At 43.0% G+C, this 23061-nt stretch overlaps 1 protein-coding gene across 1 annotated transcript; it reads left to right on the plus strand.

The window, feature by feature from the left end:
- The first annotated feature begins 201 nt into the window (after positions 1–201).
- fbxl20 (F-box and leucine-rich repeat protein 20) lies at positions 202–14720 on the plus strand. Its single transcript, XM_083780044.1, has 15 exons — positions 202–634; positions 2988–3049; positions 4096–4150; positions 4237–4311; positions 4530–4624; positions 4904–4972; positions 5695–5790; positions 5999–6125; positions 6592–6666; positions 8337–8467; positions 8954–9014; positions 9847–9891; positions 9980–10036; positions 10313–10525; positions 10685–14720. Exons 1-15 carry the CDS (start codon positions 593–595, stop codon positions 10790–10792), a joined length of 1311 nt encoding a protein of 436 aa, XP_083636170.1. The 5' UTR covers positions 202–592; the 3' UTR covers positions 10793–14720.
- Positions 14721–23061: the final 8341 nt, after the last annotated feature.

Below are 23061 nucleotides of genomic sequence, written 5' to 3' on the forward strand. Positions count from 1 at the left end.
TATTATTGCAAGACTTCATGACATATTAAACCTATTTACCCTTCCCCCCTTTGCCCTCATGTAGGCCTACATGCTCTCTTTTTTGGCATCACTTGATAATAATCTCCACAAAGGCCTGCAGTGTGAGCTTTTGTGAATATATTGACCAATATATGTAGGCAAACATTAAGGGTTACTATTTAACAACGATGTGTCGGTATAGGTATAACGGGCCACAGAACCATTGTTAATAATGTTAAAGTAATGCAGGCCTGTGTCAACTTCATTTTAGGCTGCTATAGATTCTATTGGACTATTGTGTTGGGTTAGTGGGGGGAGGTGAGTGATGAAGTGAGCAGATATAGCAACACGGGCTCGCTGCCTGCTGGTCAGTGCGTTTGATCAAAAAGACAGCTCTCTTGCGTTCGCGTTAACAACAGGCTGGGAAAAAACAATGAAATTAGCTGTTCGAGCACCCGAAAGGACGGTAGCATGAGAGTTACAGAGGAGAGTAATAAACAAGAACAGGACCGACATCTCCACGCTACTGCGCTTCTTCCACTGAAGTCGGACTCGTTATCCCCCCGATTGAGTCGGTAAACCACCGTCCGATATGGGGAAGGAGGTAAATGGTGTTTCGCGGAGCCGGTTTGAGGTGAGTTTTCCATCGATCTGTAATAATAACTGTTAGTTGTTGACGTCCAGCATTCAGTGATCCTGTTAACGTAAAGGCTATAGGCCTACTTGATGACTGTCGCTCGCTGTATTTATTGTAAAACGGCGCTTATGGCCAGTGGAGGCAGGCAGCTTCCGCAGTCAATGTTTGGATTAGGTAAAATGCTGTTGTTTTGTCTTAACAACAGCATTTAACGCATTTTTTTCACGGACGACACGGGCCGATGTGTCCATTGACACCTGTCATGCTGTTGATTGTTCCATTTGGGCATTTTAAAGGGCCTAAAATGTGTCCTCGCTTCTCTTTGTGCCGTCAAAACAAAGACAATGAGGCACCCGTAGCACATAAAAACAGTTTTGATACTCTGTGTCATCTAAATCGCTATGACATATTTCTTGGCTTTCCTTGAGTAATGTTCAGTTGGCGTTTGTTAACCGAGTTTATCAATGGATCTCGGCTCTTATAATTTTTCGAGCTTCCCCTTGGCTTTAGCGGATAGATTGTCTGTCTATGGCTGCTGCGGCTATGTGGGGGCCTTGGGTTGAGACTTCTGCATGGACCGTATTAGATGGATCCGCCATGGCCCGACTAGATTATTTACAAATAACCAGCCATAACGTTTTATATAGAGTAAACTCGTATGAATTAAGCCGCGCCTTTATTAGATAATGTTGCTGACGGCATTCACTGTAATAATAAACTTTACGTCGCAGCAGTAAACGTGCAGCCAAGTGTTGTGGAAAGGAAAAATAAACGAAAGGAAGCTTTGAAAGCAAATGCTATATATTCACTGCATGACATTGGTCCATATAGCATGAGCTCTTGGTGTTGTTTAATCCTTAGCCAGCGTGGGATTTGTGTGGTTTCATTTATTTTTAACGGTGCAACAGCTGAAGACTCAGCCAGGAGATCCAGGCCGTACCTTCTGGCCTGACAGCTGCGGTAGATACGTGATCTGTAGTTTATTAGCCAATAACAATGGACTGCAACAGCCTGGAAAGTGGAACGCAGTTACGTCACATCATTGTCTTTGTTAATTTAATGAAAGTAGTCGATAATGATTTGTTGCTATTTCTGATTGACGTCAGTCACGTCACCACTCACCACCTATTATGACCAGGCTATAGGCTACTGTAGCTTTTTTCTGAGTCTGTAAACTCAAGACTAAAGCTACTAGGCGACAAAACAATCTAAAGATATTTCTGACAGATTGTAGGCCTACTGTGATCATTTAATATATTTTACAGTCTACACTCTACAGTCGTGTCGACTCGTGTGTGCGTGCGTGAGAGAGACATGGGGATGGGAGAGCCTTTGACACAGTGGGGCTCACTGGATTTTAAAGGTCCAGAGATGTATTTCAAATGGTAGGCTTGCCAGTTTGTTGACAGTGAACTGATGGATGGGTGGGTTTATTTAAGTGCATATGTTTCTCCAAATATGTGTTCATATCTTTTGAAGATAAACAAATGATGAAATTGGTATATTTATTGAATATTATAGTCAAAGAAGCAACCGTTATATTTTGTTGAACTTACCAATGCTTAATTGTCAGGCAAGATGTGCATGGCACTGATGGCAGGTTACATCCTGCACTTTGTATTCACACAACAAAGATCAGCTGGTGTTATTTTTTTAAATAAATGTATAGACTAAAATGGATTGAACCAGATTTGGCATCAATTGCCATAGGCTATTGTGATTATGATTAACATAGAGAATGTCATCATCCCTCCACAACCATCTTGGAACACAGTTTTAGATGACTTCATCTTTATAATGTTCACAGGTGATCGTGTATATATACACGTCACATAACATTTACTGATCTTCATGATTTGTCTGTGAATGAACTGGAGATTATCTGTGTAGGTATTTCTGTTCAAATGTAATGCCAGTATAGCTCTCACAACTGCAAACATTAGTCCCAAGGATCATACATTTTTACAAATGTATTTGAACTACTATGTAAGTTGTGTGAACACTAGACTAATACAACAGTCAGTGTAAATATATACAGCTCTGAACAAGGAAGAAATGAGCACATGTACTAAACTCAATATATTAGCAATCGCAATCACAACTACATATGGGTCAGGCGGTTTCGAGGTTTTGTAGAAAACATACAGTAGTTCCTCTTCTGTTTCATCCACCACCACCAAACTGCTGTGTTTTTCAAACCATTACACTGAGCCTCAGCTAATCATAATGTGAATATTCATCCATGGTTATGTACTGGAACTGTCCTGGGTGAGGGAGGGCATGGATGGAGATGGCTCCAGCCATGCTGAGCCTGTCAGGCAGGCCTAACGTTGTTCTCTGCTTCTTCCAGATGTTCTCAAACAGCGACGAGGCAGTCATCAATAAGAAGCTGCCTAAGGAGCTGTTGCTAAGGTTAGTGGTATTTTTCAAACACATGATGCATACAGGTTTTCACTTGAACAATATTATTTTTGGCGAGCTACACCATTCTACGGTAGGCCTACCATTGAGGAAGTATAGTCTAGTCTTAAGCCAAAGTCTTTGTTGATTGTTGCTCAGGAAAGACTAAGAGGCAAGTTTCATACTCGCCAGTCACAGCCAACCTATATCTCTCCTCTTCATTACCACACATCCAATAGAAACACAGAAGCATTCACAAAAGCACAAAAGTCCTTGCACCTGCTCCCTCTTCCAGCCAGGCAACCAACCACAAGATCTTCTTGATCACTTGTGCTCGGTGTTGGAGGAAAAAAACAAAACACTCAACTTAAAGGAAGTCACTTCTGTTGAGCGAGTTTAGTCAAACAAACCAACTAGCCAGCCAATCAAACACCATCTGCATCTGCAGCTTTCTCCTCTTGCCCCACACCATGCTCTCCCCTCCCCCATGCTAAAACTGTAATTAAAAACAGATGCTCGCAGTTATAAAACATTCAAATCGATTTAAGAAGGAAAAAAAGAAAAGGTCTAGAGCCCCCTGAACAAACAGAAAATGGAGGCCATAACTCAAGCCTGGGCCATGCCAACCATGCTGCCTGGTCTGTTGCTGCTGACTGTGCTGTGTCTGTCCAGGTGCAGAGAACTGATTTAGAGAGACAAGGGTTTACTCAAGGCATCTCAGTCTGTAGCAACTGTGTGATGCAGGTTTTACTGCATTGTGGCATGTGACAATTTATCACACAGGCTAGGGTTTACCAGAGATTGATTCTTTACAACTGGAGCATATCCCCATCCTGACACTGATTTGAGTAAACACATCCATCTAGCTAACAGGGTAAACATATCTGCCCTGCTAGCAGTCAAACACGAAAGCAGCAGAGTCACTCACGTCCTTGTGTTGAGTACGGAGACTGTGTTACAGTAGGACAGGGTTTAGGACAGGGTTTTGGGTAAGCAATGGGATGGCAGCGGGGTATGAGGATTCTTAATGTACTGTACTGTATCTATCTGTCTTCTAGAATCTTCTCCTTTTTGGATGTGGTGACACTTTGTCGCTGTGCCCAGGTGTCACGGGTGAGTCTATTTTCATGATAATTACTTCAAGTGCATGGACATTTCTGAGAGAAATCTTGGTTTTTAACTACGTCTTCCCCTCCCAGTCCTGGAACGTTCTGGCCTTGGATGGCAGCAACTGGCAACGAATTGACTTGTTCGACTTTCAGACAGACATTGAGGTGAGGAAAAGTCTGTCTTTTCTTACGTCCTCCTACCAGTAACTTCTGTCTTAGCCCCCTGTACTCACTCACTGCATTTCCTCTTTTTACCATGGTAAACCAGTCACTACGCAATCCATCGTCAAAAAATAAAGGAACAGAGTCTCTCTCTACTACGTTATCCCTAGTCGTAAATGTAAATGCAGGCAGCAAGCGTGAGTGTCTTTTATTTGTTGCAGGGCCGGGTTGTGGAGAACATCTCAAAGCGATGTGGGGGATTCTTGAGGAAGCTGAGTCTGCGAGGGTGCCTGGGGGTTGGAGACAGTGCCCTAAGGTAAGTCTCTGTTCACTCTTCTATCCTTTAAATGTAGAAAGGCCATACAAATATCTATTACAAATGGTAAATAAAAGATAAATAAAGTGCCGGTAATGGCAATAAATGTAGAGAAAATACAATAATGCAATTATTAAAGAATAATACAAAAACAATGAGGCAAGAATGATCAATCTACATAAAAGCCGCTCTATACAAATGGATTTTCAGAGTAACATAAAATATAGCACAAGATGCACTGTGAGCAAACACAATCTGTGCTTGTTCTTTCCTATGTAGGACTTTCTCCCAGAACTGCAGGAACATTGAACTGCTTAGTCTGAATGGCTGCACCAAGATTTCTGACAGGTTAGTACGTTACTGAGAGAGACATGTGGGGCAGGCATGTGTCCTAAAATCAGGGTTCCCACAGAAATATTTTGAATAGTTTTCCAGGCCTGGAAAAGGTTTGGAATTAATCAAATGTTTTGGAAAATGTTTGGCTATTGATTGGCTTTTTCATAAAAAACATGTCCCAAAACATTATGTGAAATAGGCTACCTTTGGCCTATTGTGTACACAGGACGTCACGTGATAAAAATAATAGATCTACAAGCTAACATGTTCAATCATGATACGTTGTTAGCTTGTAGATCTGTTCTTTTTGCCACGTGACACATTCTCTCAAGTCTGTCTTGGGGTAATGATATACTGGTGTAAGAACCTTATTGCACGGTATGAGTGGAAATTAGGTAAAATACTTTGGAAAATTATAGAAAATGCATTGTTACAAATGTGTGGGAAGTTTTGAGGGGCTCAGCCCCTCCTATACACAGGTTTAATGTTTGTCTTTAGTTCAATGTTTGTTTTGTAAACGCATTGACAATGAAGGCAAAATGTACTGTGTAATGTGTCATTTACGTCATATTGTCTCTTTATTGTTAATGGTGTTTAATGTTTGTTTGCACCGTTTGTTTTATATCACCATGACATCACCTAATCAACATGAGTTAGACTTTAATATTAGCGACACTCACTTCACACAGGTGTGATTTTTAGTTAATATGGTGTCCTATTGTTGTTACCTGCAGTACGTGTAATAGTCTCAGTAAGTTCTGCCCAAAGCTGAAACACCTGGACCTTGCTTCCTGTACCTCGATCACCAACCTGTCACTCAAAGCTCTCAGGTGTGTAATGAATTCTTCTTCTCTGTCCTTTTGTTCTTTGTCTATATGTCTTATTTTACTGATCATTATCGGACTGTTTGTGCAAATGTATAATGGGCAGGTCAAATAAGGGTTAGGGATATAATCTCACTATAGATTAACAGTTGTATGTGGACAGATATTGCTCTGTTTTTCCTCACCTTTTCTATCTGCTCTCCTCCTGTCTCAGTGAGGGATGCCCTCTGCTAGAACAGCTCAACATCTCCTGGTGTGATCAGGTCACCAAGGATGGTGTCCAGGCCCTGGTGCGATGTTGTCCGGGACTTAAAGGCCTTTTCCTCAAGGGCTGCACACAGGTATGTGGAAGGGCTCTAGTCAAATGAGTCTTTGTCACACGACAGCGCTACTCTCCAAAATGAACAAAGCTAACATTGTTGTGTGAAAACACCATGCGACAAACCATATATTATTCTGTCATTACTGTTAAGATTACGATATTAGCAGATGTTGTGGATTGCTGATCTTTATGGTCAGTGTGTACCCCATGAATTGGGAGGGGGGGGGGGGGGGGGGTCACAGACCCCCAGGCATACTATAGTAATTGGAATTTAAATAGCACTCTGTAATGAGGGCTGCGTGGCTGAGCTACTTTACATAATATGCAGATGATGTGTGAGGTGGAAAGAGTGTAAAGGTTTGCTGCGAGGCAGTGCATATCCGGTGAAATGGAGCAAGGAACAAAGAGTTCACAGATCTGCAGGTATCTTGGCATAATTGGGTTTCCAAATCACACTTTCCCTGTGTGCGGCCTACCTCTTATAGCTAGAAGATGAAGCTCTGAAGCACATCGGGGCGCACTGTCCGGAACTGGTGACGCTAAACTTGCAGACATGCTCGGTAAGTACAATACCCATGATTGTAAAGCCTGGTTTATATGCCAAAATAGCCGATCTACAAACTCAAAACAAAAGCCAGGGTGCAGAGGCTAACAAACTCACAACCACCATGTGTCTCAACATAGAGCGTCGCAGTCCCGCCCCCTTTCATGCCCGGAAGAGAATTCCCCCATTAATTTTCCCCATAGACTTTTACGCTGCGGACAAAGCCAACTCAACACAAGGAATAAACCAACACAAAGTTTTGGGCCGATCAAATAATTAGCAAGAAGAAAAACAAAACAAAAAGTCTTGTACCTTGCCGGCTTGCCTTTTGGGTGAAATTCTCCTTTCTCATAGCGATCTCAGAATGGACCTGATATATGTCCTTTTTATTAAAGTGAGAGGACCACACATTGTGTTTATTGTCATGATTTGTCACAAGTCGAGTTGGCTTTGTCTGCGGTGTAAACATCTTTAAATAAATACTTTTTGGAAAGTCTATGGGGAAAAGTAACAGGGTATTCTTTTCCGGGCCTCTTGTCGGGGGCAGGACTGCGACGCTCTATAATGTGATCTTGTAGAGTGGCTATTTTCTCCACAGGACAGGACACTGTCATACGAGAATAGATAAGACACAGAATCACTTGCTACAGTATGTAGTTATTTAATATACTCTAAGTCACAAAAATGTAAATTATATTGCACAACGTCCATATGGTGACTGTAGTACCTTTGGAACACAGGAGATAAATATTGGTTGAGTGTATGTTTAACAGGCCTTTGGTTGTAAAGTGGGTCATGCTCCTCTGTCATTGCTGTTCTCTGCTGGTGTGGAGAATGCTAGGAAAAAGGCCAGTGGGAAAGTCTGCTTGTTGTGCATCCTGCTCCTGAGGAGGGAACCTGTTGTGCGCTGGAGGTGTAGCAATCTAGCCCACAAAGCTAATATTGGCTGAAAGTTGCTCCCAGACAATTTATTTATTTCTCTGGCTGCATCTGTCTAAAACAATGATCCTCCTCCATCATCACCCAAACCACTTCTCTCATATCTGATGTTTCATCATCTTGCGCCGCAGAATCTCATCTTGTTCCAGTCACTACACTTATTTGTTATCCTTTCAACTGCCTTTTCTTTCCACTTTCTCCTCTTACTTGATCTGGCCACACCGTCAGCGGACTAAATTCCCGATGTTTATTTTGCTTTACTTAGTGCAGGCTAGTTTCCTGCGGAGTGAGGACCCACTTTAGTATATGCTTATATTTGGCCGCTCTCTAGTTTCTAAGGACCCCTTGTCTATGTGTGTATGTTTAATGCACTATTATGGACACATACATACATAAATGTGCTCCTGACAAAACCACATGTACATACATGTGTATACATGTATGTTGTGCTTGTGCAACCGTCCTGATTCTATACAAAAACCATAAACTCCATCTCTGAGTCCTGTTTGCTCTCTGACCAGAGCCCTTTGGTCGTCATAGCAGCAACGCCCCTGAGTAATTGGGCATGCCGCAACTAAAGGCTCCTTTACAGTCTGGTCACAAGACTCACAACACATTTTACTTTTTCCAAAACGTGGAAAAATAAAATGATTTGTTCTCGAGGCTGTTCTTTTGTTGTGTATATTTCTCGCATTGGGTTACAACTTACAATGTGAGTAATCTTCCTGGTCTCTTCTCTTTGAGCAGCAGATCACAGATGAGGGTCTCATCACAATCTGCCGGGGTTGCCACCGTCTCCAGTCGTTGTGTGTGTCTGGCTGTGCCAACATCACAGACGCCATCCTCCACGCCCTGGGGCAGAACTGTCCCCGCCTCAGGTACGTCCCCACCAGTGCACCACGCCCACACCTCAGCTGTGCCATTTTCAACTTTCAGCCATCATCAGCTTTCTGTTTATCAAGTGTGAGTCAGAAGATGGCAGCTAGGAGGAGAATGAAAATGGCTTGTCACTGCCACAGACAGGACAGGACAGGGCAGCAAAAAAATCTGTGCTGTGGGAACCAGCACATGGGCATCAACCACGAGGAAGGGCATCCTTCGTAGCTAAAACTACTTGCAGTAAACAGGTTATTAAAACCTTAGGGCAATTTAAATAATGATACAAGCAGAATTATGTAAATACTGGAAGAGAAAAGTAGATATGCAAAATCAATAATACAGTTATCTGGTACGTCACATGGTGCATTGCTTTCAGTTGTATTAAAATACCGTACCAGCATGCAAAGAACCAGTGGGGCCAGTGGGTGAATGATTGTAAGTGATCCTGTCACAGTGCAACTCTGTTCCTCTTTCTGTCCTTTCAGAATATTAGAAGTGGCTCGCTGCTCTCAGCTCACCGACGTAGGCTTCACTACATTAGCCAGGGTGAGTGTTCCAGCTCATACGTCCTTGTGTGCAATAGTAGAACTATTTCACACATAACTGACCCGGGCAAGAAGATTGAAATATTTTATGGCTCTCGGAGATGGGGCCGGGGACTTATTTTGTTTCACTTAACGTAACGCAATTTCAAACGTGACAACCTATAGTATTGCGTCCACCATGGCTTTGCCAACTAGGTTGGCACACTTGTCTACACGCGAGGACATCTCGGAAGACTGCCAGCTTCACAGGCCTCATGGCCTTGCTGCTGGCGCACATACCTTTTAAAAGAAGATGTAAAGGTGTGGCGATCCGCCAAAATAATAACAATAATCATTTCAATCACTGACGGCAGCCACCCACACATGCTGTCTGTCAGTTACGTCGCCAGTTGCGTGGCCCACTGAAATCCGTGTTTTTGTATGCGTTTAATTAATCTGTAAATCGTTACGCACATATATCAGGTCCATTCTGAGGTCGCTGACAGTAGAAACACACACACACACACAAACACACTTGATGAGTAGGCTATCATCCCATCGGAAAAGTGCATGTTATGAGCCTTTCCTCAATCCATAGACTAGGTCTCAAAACACTGCAACACACAGACAAGTTGATGCGAACAACGCAGACATTTTTCCTGGTCCCTCCCACAAATCCAATCGAGCACTAATCGCCTGAGAGCATTCTGACGGGATGGGTGTCAGCATGTGTTTGTGTTTCCATGTATGCTGGGAAATGTGTACTGCTTTCCTACATAACGTAATATACACAAACAGCCTCATCACTCACTCCAAGACGGTCAACTAATAATGTCACTCTTGCCCTCCTGCAGAATTGTCATGAACTTGAGAAGATGGACTTAGAGGAATGTGTGCAGGTTAGTTAAGTTCAACATATTCAGACATACTGTTGCCTATTGAATCGAGGCAGTTTATTGTTACATTTATTGTTATTCTGTCTTATAGATCACAGATGGCACGCTTATCCAGTTGTCTATCCACTGCCCTCGTCTGCAAGTCCTGGTGAGTGCTAGCAATGACCACATTTATTTTAAAAAATACTTGTGGGACCGGTGTTACACAAACAGACTGACGGGTACAACAACAGTTACCCTGACAATGGATACACTGGGAGGCATGCATTCCTGACTTGCGATCCCCGCGGCCTACTCAGGTACTGCAAAACGGGAACTCCCCTTTGGCCCTTGCGTTATTGTATCTGCAGTAACAACAGTAGCTGGTTCTGTTGTCACAGCTGAGTGACAGAGCTCCGTTCTCGCTGCCTTTCTGTCCCATTAGAGTCTGTCTCACTGTGAGCTGATCACTGACGATGGCATCAGGCACCTGGGCAGTGGTCCCTGTGCCCACGACCGCCTGGAGGTGATCGAGCTGGACAACTGCCCCCTGATCACTGATGCCTCCCTGGAGCACCTGAAGAACTGCCACAGCCTGGACCGCATCGAGCTCTACGACTGCCAACAGATCACCCGTGCCGGCATCAAGAGACTAAGGGTGAGTTACGCAGGCGATGTGGTGGATGAGCACTGGTTTGTACACAGCACATACTGCATACTCTAAATGTGCACTTTGATCCAGCCGGTCTACACTTGACCGGAAAAACATTGATAGTCTCACAACTCTGTTTTTGTTCTCTCATTTTCCCTACTTCAGACCCATCTGCCTAACATCAAAGTGCACGCGTACTTCGCCCCTGTCACTCCGCCTCCCTCTGTCGGGGGAAGTCGCCAGAGGTTCTGTCGCTGCTGCGTCCTGCTATGATGTAAAGACAACACCCCTCCCCTCCCCGCGGCCCCGCCGTCTGACCCCTGCCAACCCTGACCTACTGCCCCCTCGTCCCCATTTACTGAGTACATGCTGGTGTGTGGTTCCCCCTTCGGAGCTGCAGAGAGAGGGAGAGAGCCAAACAACGCCATAGGGTCTCACACAACCTTCCCAACAACATTCCCAAGTTCCCAAAAACAGACTTTAACACACACACACACACACACACACACACACACACACACACACACACACACACACACACACACACACACAGAGTATACATATGCACATACAATAGTATACACATAGACCACCACAGAAGAATGTCTGTACATTCCTTGCTGTCCCTAGGCATACATTCTACACTAGACACACCAGTATCACATAGGGTTTCATAACAAACGAGTGTTATTACCATTCCTAAGACATTACTCTTCATTAAATACACAACAGGATCAATAATCTGTTTTAATCAAACGGATTAAACAAAATTTGCAGTTGCAGTAGAATTTATTTTTTCTTACAAGTACTTAGTACTTCCACATCAAAGACTGTCCGAGGGTGTTTGCACATGATCCGGAGCAGTGCTTTGTTAGCTCTGTGCTGACTGCCCTCTGCACGTAGATTTATGTAATTATGAGAAGTCATAGTGTCTTTCACAGCCATGAACTGCCTAACCGCCCCTTAGCACATGCAAACACACACACACACACACACACACACACACACACACTCTGATACACAGACACACTCGGATAGACGTGTGCATATAAGTGTTGATAACAAGAACTACTGTGCAATCACAAAATGTTAACCCACAGTCCTTTGCACTGACAGTGAGAAATGATGATTTTATGAGGAGAATTTTAACGACTGCCTCAGAATGACATTTGAATGATATTTTACTGACATCACACACACAAATGCATACAGTACACATACACACACAAAGACGCAAACCTACATATAAATGCTCATCACTACACCCCCTGCCTCTCTCTCTCTCTGTTACAATCAGAAGCTTCATTGTACTTAAGAAAAAAGAGACAAACTTTAATATTTTTCTAAAATGGACACCAATTGAGACTTTACAAGTGGGGATTCGAGAAGATGCCAAATGTTGCATGTAACAACTCTAGTTTTTTAAAATCTAATTGTACATAATAAGGACCGTGGGAATCCAAGCACCGAAGCCAGCTAAAATACACCGCAAATGATGGTGTGAAGGAGGGACTGTCAGTGAGCCTTACACTGGGACGACGGTGAACCACTGTTGGAGAATAAAGCAATGAGTTATACTTGGCTGTGCGTGGGTGTCGCACGTCTATGATCTACAAGCTGAATGCGTCACAGCGTGACGCATTGTGAGCTTGTACAGTAGTACTCAAGTAGACTCAAGTGTGAATATTGTGCCAGTACAACACCTGGATTTTCATTGGAGAACTGAAGCTGGCACCTGATCATAAATGTCAACAACATAAAGAATATAGTAGAGTAGACACTATTTGGCAAAATAGAAAACAAAAATGTTGGACATCACATTAAGAGTTTGTGTTGTCAGACCAGGACATTGGAAGGAAAAAGCCAACTGAAAACAATCAAAAGCATCTCTATTTTGAGTTCAGTTTTATTTAGTTGCTCTTGTTTGTTTTTTTTGCGTCAGTGACAGTTCTGATCATGGCAAACTGGTGCAAAGTTGAGAGGAGTATTTGTGCAACGTCTAAGTGGAACGCATTCTGTAGCGTCGACGTCCCCTCGGTTCCCATGAGGCCTGGACAGACACTGGACAGAGTGATGGTGGGTCGGACCCAGCCACCTGTGACCTCCTCTGTCCGTCTCGGACCAGTGACTTGGGAGGGGGTTCAGACAAGAGGAGTCCCGACAAGAGGAAGTCGACTGAATCTTGAGCTGAAGCAAGCGCACAATTCTGGCCTGCTGACAGATGTGTTGGAATGATATGTTGCAATGGAGGGCTATGGACTAAAGCCCCCCCCCCCCCCCCTCACGATGAAGTATTGAAGCCTTTATTATGGATGATCTTCTCCTGCACATGCACCTGCTACTTCCGTGTCTCTCCTGTTCTGTTTTTATGATTCTGTCTTTTCTGTTCATCACAGAATCTAGATCTCCACTCTCCCTCCTTTGAATTTGTGTTTTTGGTGTGGTTTGGGGTGGGCCTGTTTTTTGTGTTTGAAGTCATGAGTTCAGTGTCTCCCGGTTGATTTTAAGCCCTGTTCCAGTCTTATGCAGTTTGTTTATTATGAGTTATTGTTACTTAATGTTTGAGTGTAGCCTTTGTGCAGGGGAAGGGTTTGAGCCAGTGCAATTGTAATAAGTGTTAAATGATAGGTTGACATTGACTGTGAGTTGAGTATGAGTGGTGATGGAATAATGGAGGTTGAATACTTGTTGAATGTGTTTCCATCAAGGACTTGTCCTCAGATGGACTTTTTGGTGTGCCGCTATCGCAGAATCAGATTCATCCCCTTGTATGCTGTCCTTTAACCACTTCAACCCTAAATATTTTGTTGGCCAGTGTCCCCCAGGGCTCTATACTTGGTCCCCTACTTTCCCCCCGCTACACCAAATCTCTTAGCTGAATCTACAAGCTCACAAAGAGACGCATTGTGAGTCTGCTTTTTCTGCAGAATGTTTGCTTATTAAGACATGCCCAGTCAGAGTGGGGATGCTAGGGTTCATGTGGTTAACTTAACATACTTTTTAGATACCCTAAACTTCACATCTCAAATCCCAAAAGTGTTAATTTAATTGTGAGTGTCAAAATGTACCAGCACATTTATACACTCTAAGGTAGTTAAATGAACACTCCAGATTTGTCTGTGTATCTCAAGGTGCCCTGTACATTTCATAATACAAAACAAAAAAATGAAATGTCAAATTTGGAAATTCAAATATGCCTATTTCTGGAAGCAAGCCAACAGGTAGCACATTGAATCACAATTCTATTCAGCTCATGATCTTGACAGGAGGGCAAGTGTAGATGATCCAGTGAATCCAGTCTGATCATGTTTTGTTTGAACAGGAGTATATAGCAGATTAGCGAACATCCAGGAGCCAGTGGTAAAGATGTGTCTCCTTCTGTATAAAGCCTGATTTATAAACTTGTTTGTATGATGGTGTTGCCTGCAGACAAGAGCAGACACCACTGCTATAATGCTTTACAAACTGCTCTGGGGTTAGATGGTTAATTTAATTTAACCACTTATGCCCTACTGAGTAATACGACAAATGGCAATGGTTTTGGAAGACTTTCACCTATGATGACAAAATGCCCAAAATAGGGACGCCAAGATTAATGTGGTTAAGGGAAAGGGAAAGACTGGACTATGTGAAAGAGCCTGTTTAAACCTCGTCATACAACCGCATCTCTCGCTGGTTTAAGCCATTAGTGCCACTGAATCACATGCTTTTTTTACTCTTGGCACTGAGAGGATCTCAAAATTCTGTCGACCTACAGCACCACACTCACACAGCTCCTAAATGATTCTATTGGCTTTGCAAAAAACGAGAAATCTCTGTTCAGTGACATAATATACACTACACGGTTACTGTATACATTGGGTCGTTGTCCTTTTGGTCTCGGTACATATATGCTATAATATAAAACCAATAACTCCTTTGCGTCCTTCTCTGTGACCTTCCACCGGTTTTCACTCTGGTCAGTTCATTTCATGTACACTTGTGGTCCCAAACACTGGAGTAAGGCTTAGAATTGGGGGCAGAGGGAAAGAGGTGAATCTACAATGTGTTCTTGGTAGTTTGATGCCTGAGGAATTACAAATACAACTTTGACAATGACTGTAAATCTTTTCCTTTTTTTTCTTCTTTTCTTTTTTTTTTCTCTTTTTTTTTTTTACAATTAACCGATATAAATGAATATGTACGTATGAATAAATATATACCTATATTATTAAGATAAGTCTGTTACTTATCTGTGATACTGTGCTAAGAGCAGAAGAGGCCAATCCCAGTGAAGTGTACTTGCCTAACTGTAAACACTAGAGGGCAGCAACAGGCCACTTGAGGTGGGTTGAACGGTGGTCCTGACCTCAGGTGGTCACAGGCAGTATCTAGGATTCATAATGAACAAACCTAACCATAATTGATTCATTAACACAGAAGGAGGGCATAGATGGATTATGATGTAAAAGACCCCCGGCATAATGTAGCATAAATTCAGCACTAAAGAATGACAGACACCATTTGTTTTCATGTTTTCATCAAAAACATGCCAAACATGCCAAATTGGAGGTTATGGGAACTCTTGGCCAATAAGAGACCACCATTCTTGATGATGATGTGCGTTGATTAGAGCGCCCCTCACTTCACATGGGTGTGATTTTTATTATTATTAAAAGAAATTATAGGCCTATATATTTTTTTTTTATATCTTTTTTATCCCACGATTTTGTAACCCATTTTTCACCCCTGTGTCAATCATCTAATGTGATCCTGGGCTCTACACACCCTCCGCCAACCTGGGGAGAGCAACGGACTTAACTCATGCTTCCTTCATGCTTGAGTGTCCAAGTTGTCCTTTACACCTGACAGGGGGGAGTTCCCCTGGTTGGACGTAGCGCGTGGAAGGAACATGTTATTCCAACCAGTTCCTTTCCCCTCCATCAGGCGCCCCGGCTGGCCAGGGGGAGGCAGTTTAGAGACCAGGATTACTGCATGTTTTTGTGAGGGTACCTACCCTAGGGGACACGGGGAGAACATGCAAACTCCACACAGAAAGGCCCTTTCGCCAACCCCGCCTTCGGGTATGGGCACTGATGACGTGGAGGAGGAAACACGCCGCCAGCATATATTTTTAATAGCAATATTATATTTATAATATATTTATATCATTGCTATTGGACATACCCCAGGTGAAGGAGTTTAACTTCTATCTCAGGGTCTTGTTCACGAGTGAGGGGAGGACAGAGAAGGAGAACAGACGGAGAATCGGAGCAGCATATTGCAGTCGTTGTACCCACTGTTGTGATGAAAAGAGCTGAGCCAGAAAGAAGGCTCAGCTCTTCTCTGTCTACAGATCAATCTTCGGTCCTACTCTCACCTATGGTCATGAAGTGTGGGTCATGACCGAAAGAATAAGGTCGCACATACAAGCGCCCAAAATGAGTTTTCTTCGACGGGTGGCTGGCATCACCCTTAGAGATAGGGTGAGAAGTTCAGTCACGCGAGAGAGACTCGGAGTAGAGTCGCTGCTGCTTCACCTCGAGGAGCCAGCTTAGGTGGTTCGGGCATCTGGTTAGGATGTGTGCAGTTGTCAAGGTCATGCACATATTGACCTCATTGTGACCTCATGTGTGATAGCGCCCTCAATCGACCAGTTTCTATATTAATGGTAGCCTAATTTATTGGGCTTCATACCCTGAAGAAGGCAATCTGTTTGCCGAAACTTTGGAATAATAAAGTTTACTGCGTGGCCTGGTATTCCTAAAGTGACCTAAGTAAATTATGCTTAAAAGGTTAAACCTAACCTTATTCCTAACCTTAACCTCAGTAAAACTATGCCTAAACCTAACCCTATTCCTAAACTTAACCCCAGTAAAACTATGCCTAACCCTAAAGGTATTTCTAACCTTATTCTCAATAAAACAAAATAAAGAATACAAGAACCGCCGCACTGAGCGGTCGGCGTCAGGTCGGCGGAAAATAGCGGGGGCCAAATGGAATAGGGGCAACCATACCTGTTACCAAAGAGACATCCTAGCCCCCTTCCTTTTTGTTATAGTTCTGGACTACGCACTTCGGCTGAATGCCAAGAAAATTTAGGTGTTTACCTATAACATCCAAACGGAACATCCACCTCTCACAACAACTGAGAGGCACTGCTCTGAAGGAAGTCGTGGACTTCAAGTACCTGGGCTCATGGGTCAACTCAACAGAGCAAGATCTAAAAGTGAGGAACTTGAGGAAGGCACTTGCATGGAGGGCCCTACATGGCATGGCCAATGTATGGAACTCCAATCTCCCTTGACAAATCAAACTCAGCTTCTTCTATATGCGACGGTAGAATCTGTTCTCCTATATGGCAGTGAATGCTGGACCCTGAAGCCAACTCTGCAGAAGACTCTAGACGGGTGCTACACCAGAATGTTACGTGTAGTGCTCAACATCAGCAAGAATACACATGTTTCCAACGAGAATCTGTATCCTGGAATATTCAGGGTGAGCGACAAAATAGCAGCCAGGAGAATGAGACTTGCAGGACACTGTCTGAGGACGAGCTAGAGAGATGTTCTTGAAAGGAAGTGTTATATATTATGTAATATTATTGAGGCAGAGGAGCCCCATTCAGTCAGATTGGTGTGGATAAGAATTAAGAACACAATGGGGTCTTTGTGGAAAGGGGGGGCATAGACATCTTCTAATGCCGTTTGAAACTTTCTTTTTTAATTTCTGCTCACACAGTTGGAGGGTAGTTGAAGGGCCCATAGTGCTCAGCCTTAAATAAACGGAAGGGATAAACTCACTTCAAAGATATCATGACGGTTTCTTTGACATCTTCAAAGTGAATATTTAGACTATATTCCCTCAGCTTTTCTCTAGGATGTCTGGGGGCTCTGTTATTGATATGAAGCACTAAGCCCTTTGACTATGCAACAAGATATGCAAAGTTAAATAACAACTTCAAGCAGACTCTCTGGCTTATAGCTACTGGGCCTGGGCTAGGTTGGAAGCACACAGAATTCAATGAATGAATAAGAGCAAAGTTACTCTGTGAATACTGTATTTGCAGCAGGGCTCCCTCTGTGACAGAACCTTGATGTGTTGCATGAATATAATGACCTGGCAACAAAGCACTGTTTAAAGAAATACACTTGTTCTTCAACCTATGATAGATCTTAACCCATTCAGACTTGAGGCTGATTCTGAAAACGCCTTCTAAATCCTGGCCAGGTTTTCTGAAAAACATCAAATATATATTCAAAAATACCGATTTGCTCGTCCACATATGACGTAAATTCTCCATTCATTGTCAATGGGGATTTGATGTTTGCGTTTTTTTGCAAATGCTACTGTACCTACGTAGCAACAACTACCTCAAAAGGGGTTCCCAGATTGAAAGGTAAAAATATGAAAAAGGGGTTCCTGTCCTCCAAAATGCCACTCACTCTCCAGCCAACCCTCCAGCTGATGCCCCCGGTAACTGATTTAAATCCTATAGGCCTACATAGTTGACCAGAGTCCACCAGGGCTCTATAATAGGGACACTCAATCCTGTTTTTGCGCTGAACTAAAATAGGTTTACAGAAAATAACCGATCTACAAGTTCACAACCTGTCACGTTGCAATGTGTTGTGAGATTGTAATTTGTAGATTGCTATATTTTCGCCAAATGTTTGCCCCAGATTAGGGATGCTGGGTTCAAGTCGGTTAAAAATAAACAGCAAAACAAGCTGGACCAGTACATCTCGGTGCTATTTGGAGAAGAGCCCAAACCCCAAACACATCCCAGCCAAAACACATCTAGCCTCAGATGTGATTGGTCTCTCTGGATACATGGGAATCGTTTTTCTCTCATCATCCTGCAGCTACACAGATTTTGTTTTGTACTCGAATATGTTGTTCCTCTATTTTGGTTGTTTTTAACAGGCAGGCTTGCAGCCAGAGGGGGAGGGTGGTGCAGGGGTTTTCTGTCAAAGTTTGAAACTAAAGGACAACTGTGCTTCTCTCAGTTCTGTAAACTATACTTTGTTTTGTGTTTTTTTTTTGAGTGGTGCAACCACTCCTACAATCAGGAATGTCCGTGGGTATCCGTCGTCGTCGTCATGAGCACGAGTGGTGTGCGCATGCGTGAAATTGGAAAGAGAGAAGTATGTGACATGGCTGCCACCTGCTGTACGCAAATCCAACTACTGACTGTCTAGGTTCATTGATATCCATAATAAAGCTAATGTGACGAGCAGAGAGAGAGAGAGAGAGAGAGAGCGAGAGGAGGGGGGAGATAGGGGAGTTGCACCACTCGTTTCACACAGGTGTGATTTTTTAAATACATTTGTGCACTGTGATTAGAGTGTATAAATGCAACCACAGGCCCATGTGGTTACATTAGTTACCAATGGCCATGGATAAATGGACAATGACGATTTCTCACTGTTTAGTTTATGCATGCACACAAGAATACTTAAATTCAAGATTCTGGAGAATGTTCCAGAAATCCAACCTCTAGAATCTGCTATGGATTGATAGAGACCCCTTGTACATGCAGTATCTCCGTGCCCCAACTTCATTCCACCATAAAAGGAGTCTGAGAGCGTGGAACATACTTTGATGTAGGCTTTGTTGAAATACTGCAGTGCATGGTTTCTTTCAGTGGGGCGAAAGTGGGGCTGTTTAACACTACAGGGCTGTCACTTATCACCTTCATTACACTATTGTAGAATTCACTCACTGCACAGAGGCCTATACCTTTCTATTATGTCTGTCTGTAGTGCTGGTAGTGCAGTCGGTCGAGGACAATGAAATCAAAACAATCAATACAAATCCACACACACCACAAACCAGACGGGGAATAAGTTGTTGCAGTCAGCGGTGCCTTACTGGGTAACCTTAGTCCTTACTTCATGCCAATTATACATTTGCAGTGTGCACTGTGCAGATTGTCCATGACAAAGGTCTTGCTGAGCTTGATTCTGGGCTGTCACCATGTTGGCCACCAATTAAGGCTCTGGAGTGGGAGCTACATGTATTCTGCATTTTATTCAGGTGGAAATAGGAGTAGCCAGGGATAACATGAATACCAAACACATACACATGAGAACAGTTGGGTAAATGTGTAGACATAGTCCAACTCACCATGTGGGCCATCATTCAGGACAGGACAATCATGTTGCAGCTCTTCTCACTGGAATAGAAACTATTTGATCAAAAAGTCTCAGGCCTCATATGACAAGTCAGTAACATTTTTGTAGACTACTGATTATGCCACAGTGGAAATAAAATCCATTAAACAATAGCCCAATCATCCCATGGCGGGAACTGGGACGTCATATTTAATAACCCTGACCTTATACTGCATGTCTGCATCAGCTCTGCGCGTGTGTAATTTGTAACCATCGGGGAGTGTCTATATTTAGATGTATCGCAAGCCCCACCCACACAGTCAGCCACGAATCCTGCATTATGTCGAAAATAATCATTTTTAGTGTGATTGTAAAACTGCTCCAACCATGCGCCTCAGACGTCACGGGAAGGCGTGCCTCCGTTTTCCGGTTAAATTGAATCTCACATCAGCGATGCATGCTGCCGTAGTGGAGAGTGGTGATCGTGGTGCCACTGGTGCGGATTTAGAGTTCTACCCGTTCTCTGGATTTGGTCATGTTTATATTTTAACCCCTTGGCTGCAGGATGGTGTTGGTGGGATTGTGTTTTACTGGAACTTTGTGATGCGCAACAAGGGACTGGCACTTAATTGGAGCAAGTAGCTCAGATGAAAGCTTCCCTGAATCCTTGTCCGTACACTACCACTGAAATATTTAAAACCACCTGTGTGTATAAACTATCGGATAATAGACCACTGGCACTGCAGCTCGCGTGGAGTGGACACATGGCCATCTACCGTTTGCGCTTAAATCCCTGTAATGTATAGTTAGTACTGTACTAGCTACTCATTAAAGAATATACGGAAAAAACGGATTGTCCCAAACCACGAGCCTTCAATTAAGGAATTTAAAGTTGGAGTGTTTATTCATCAATCGACATTCTATCTCGGAGGGTCCCGGACCGGACCGGCGATGACAGAGAACAATGAAATGGAGAGCTCACAGCTCCAGCGCGCTCCATGCGCCCTGACCATCCAACCGACACATGCATCCAAGGCAAGTATACCTGCAGTTTGTCATTTAGATTTCTACAGAACTCTGCCATGCACGGGGGCAAACATAGGCATATACCGTAGCTGCTTTAAATGTAGCCTATATTGTTTGTCCTTAAGCTATATAGGCCTATAGTAATTTATTCCACAATGTTATTTTCAAATAGGAGTGATTGCAGTTTAATTAAAAAAGATAGCCTATTAACTATCGGGTATAGATAATTAATGTATTAATGAATTTATCAATTTATTTATTTATAACGAGGGGACAGTTAGAAAGTTCAAAGCTCAAATCCAGCACCATTGCATATGGGTGACGCGTTATTAATAATAATGGCCTAATAATATAAACAGGCCTGTTTATTACCCTCCTCTCTGCCGGTCCAGAGAAGACCATCCCACCTTATCACACAGTAGTAGACAATGGTGAGTATAGCTACACCATCCTTCTGAGGGCAGAAGTGTCTAGTAGTCTAGTAGTAGCCAGAATGTGAACACGGACATGTTGAGTACACCAACGTTTTATATAGAAATGTTTAGTATGGGTCCCCAGCATGTAGAAACTGCCGGATGCTAACTTGCATATGTTGAGCAATTTTCATAATTGGCATAATATATGACCATACCATGCATTAACAACCTATAGAAGGCACATTTGTGATGACGGCATTGGCCGTTTTTAGCCCAATGAGTGTTTTGTTTTTTAAACTGATGCTGAGATGGATTCAGCATCATGAAAAAAACCCTAGTTTGACACATCACATGGTACATAAAGCATGATGGTATAGGTTGTTAATGGTATGGTCACATATTATGGCAATTATGAAAATTGCTCAACATATGCAAGTTAGCATCTGGCAGTTTCTACATGCTGGCGACCCACACTCAACATTTCTTACATAAAACCTTTGTGTACTCAACATGTCCGGGTTCACAATGGGGCTCTATGCGGGCTGGCTAGACTATAGGGGTTTAAGGAGCAGCAATTTTATAAATTGGGTTCTCATTACACATATTGGTGTGTGTGCCACAGATGTCTGTATGTGACTGTCCAGTGTCTGTATAGTGTGGATATATGTGTGCCACTGCACCAATAACAATAAGTGGTGGGTGGCCTGCACAATATTTCCTTTATTTTCAGGGCAATGCCGGAAATGCCTTAGTCTGTCTGTGGGTCTGGTTGTTCAAAGTATACATCATCAACACGACATCAGACATCAGGAACCGCATGTCTCCATATGGTCGATCAGTTGTATGGTAGTGGGCACCACATGGGTACAACGGGTACAAGCGGTACGCTGCCAACAGATATAGAGAGATACCTGTTAAATATATAACCACCGCTCCGCCCCTTCCAATACAATATACTCTATAAAAGAGCTGTTATAATTCTTTGGAGCTACATACAAAATAAATCATAACACTCGTTTTGATTGTCATGTAGCCTAATTTAATTTCTGAAGTAAGCTTCTAATATTTAAGTAAATTATCCTGGGGCTGTTTCTGTATCTGACTTAAATACGGTAGAATTTATAATAGAGGGACTGTAATTAACCACATGAACCCTAGCGTCCCTATTCTGGGGTGAACAAGACAAAAAAAGCTGATCTGCTAGCTCACAACACGTTGCAATCCGACATGTGAGCTTGTAGATTGGCTTCACCTTTTACCACCCTCTGCATCCTGCAGAGAGATTACAAGTCAAAAATAGTTTTGGAGAAGAGCCAAATCCCTTTCCTTTCCCTGTGTGGAAGATCAACAAACAGGAGCTTGATGCTCCTGGCTATGGCTGACAACAACCCCGTCATTTATGACCTAGCTGTTATCATCATAACCTAAGAAGTCCATGTTTACCTTTCAGCTATACACCATTTGTGCTAATAACGCAGATGACACAACGATCAAGCTCCTTGTGCTTATTAAGTGTTCTTCCGTTCAAAAACACTTTCTGTGGACAAAGCCCCTAAGTGACATTCTGGACTGAAGGGTGAATGACTGAGCAAATGCACACATGTGCACTCTTGTGCGCGCGCACGCACGCACGCGCGCGCGCGCGCACACACACACACACACACACACACACACACACACACACACACACACACACACACACACACACACACAAATGTCTGATGAGAGAGTTCTGGCAAAATATCAGTTGTCATAGACATTTTCACACTTGACAACATAATCATTCTTTAAATGGGTCCAATTTAATTTCCTTGTGCAATATTTGGAAATATCGGTAGCTGACAAACTTGGACCAAAGCAGTTCCCTGGCAACACAATTCCACTGAAAAGTTCTGGACATGGTGCGGCGCACACAATATCCAAGGCGCGCACAATATCCAAGGCCATGAGTTCTTTCTCAGCCATGTCAGCCATGTTCATATGAAAGACTTAGGATAGAGCCATT

The sequence above is a fragment of the Protomyctophum parallelum genome (assembly GCF_964188405.1).
Source record: "Protomyctophum parallelum genome assembly, chromosome: 13".
Classification (NCBI taxonomy): Eukaryota; Metazoa; Chordata; class Actinopteri; order Myctophiformes; family Myctophidae; genus Protomyctophum; species Protomyctophum parallelum.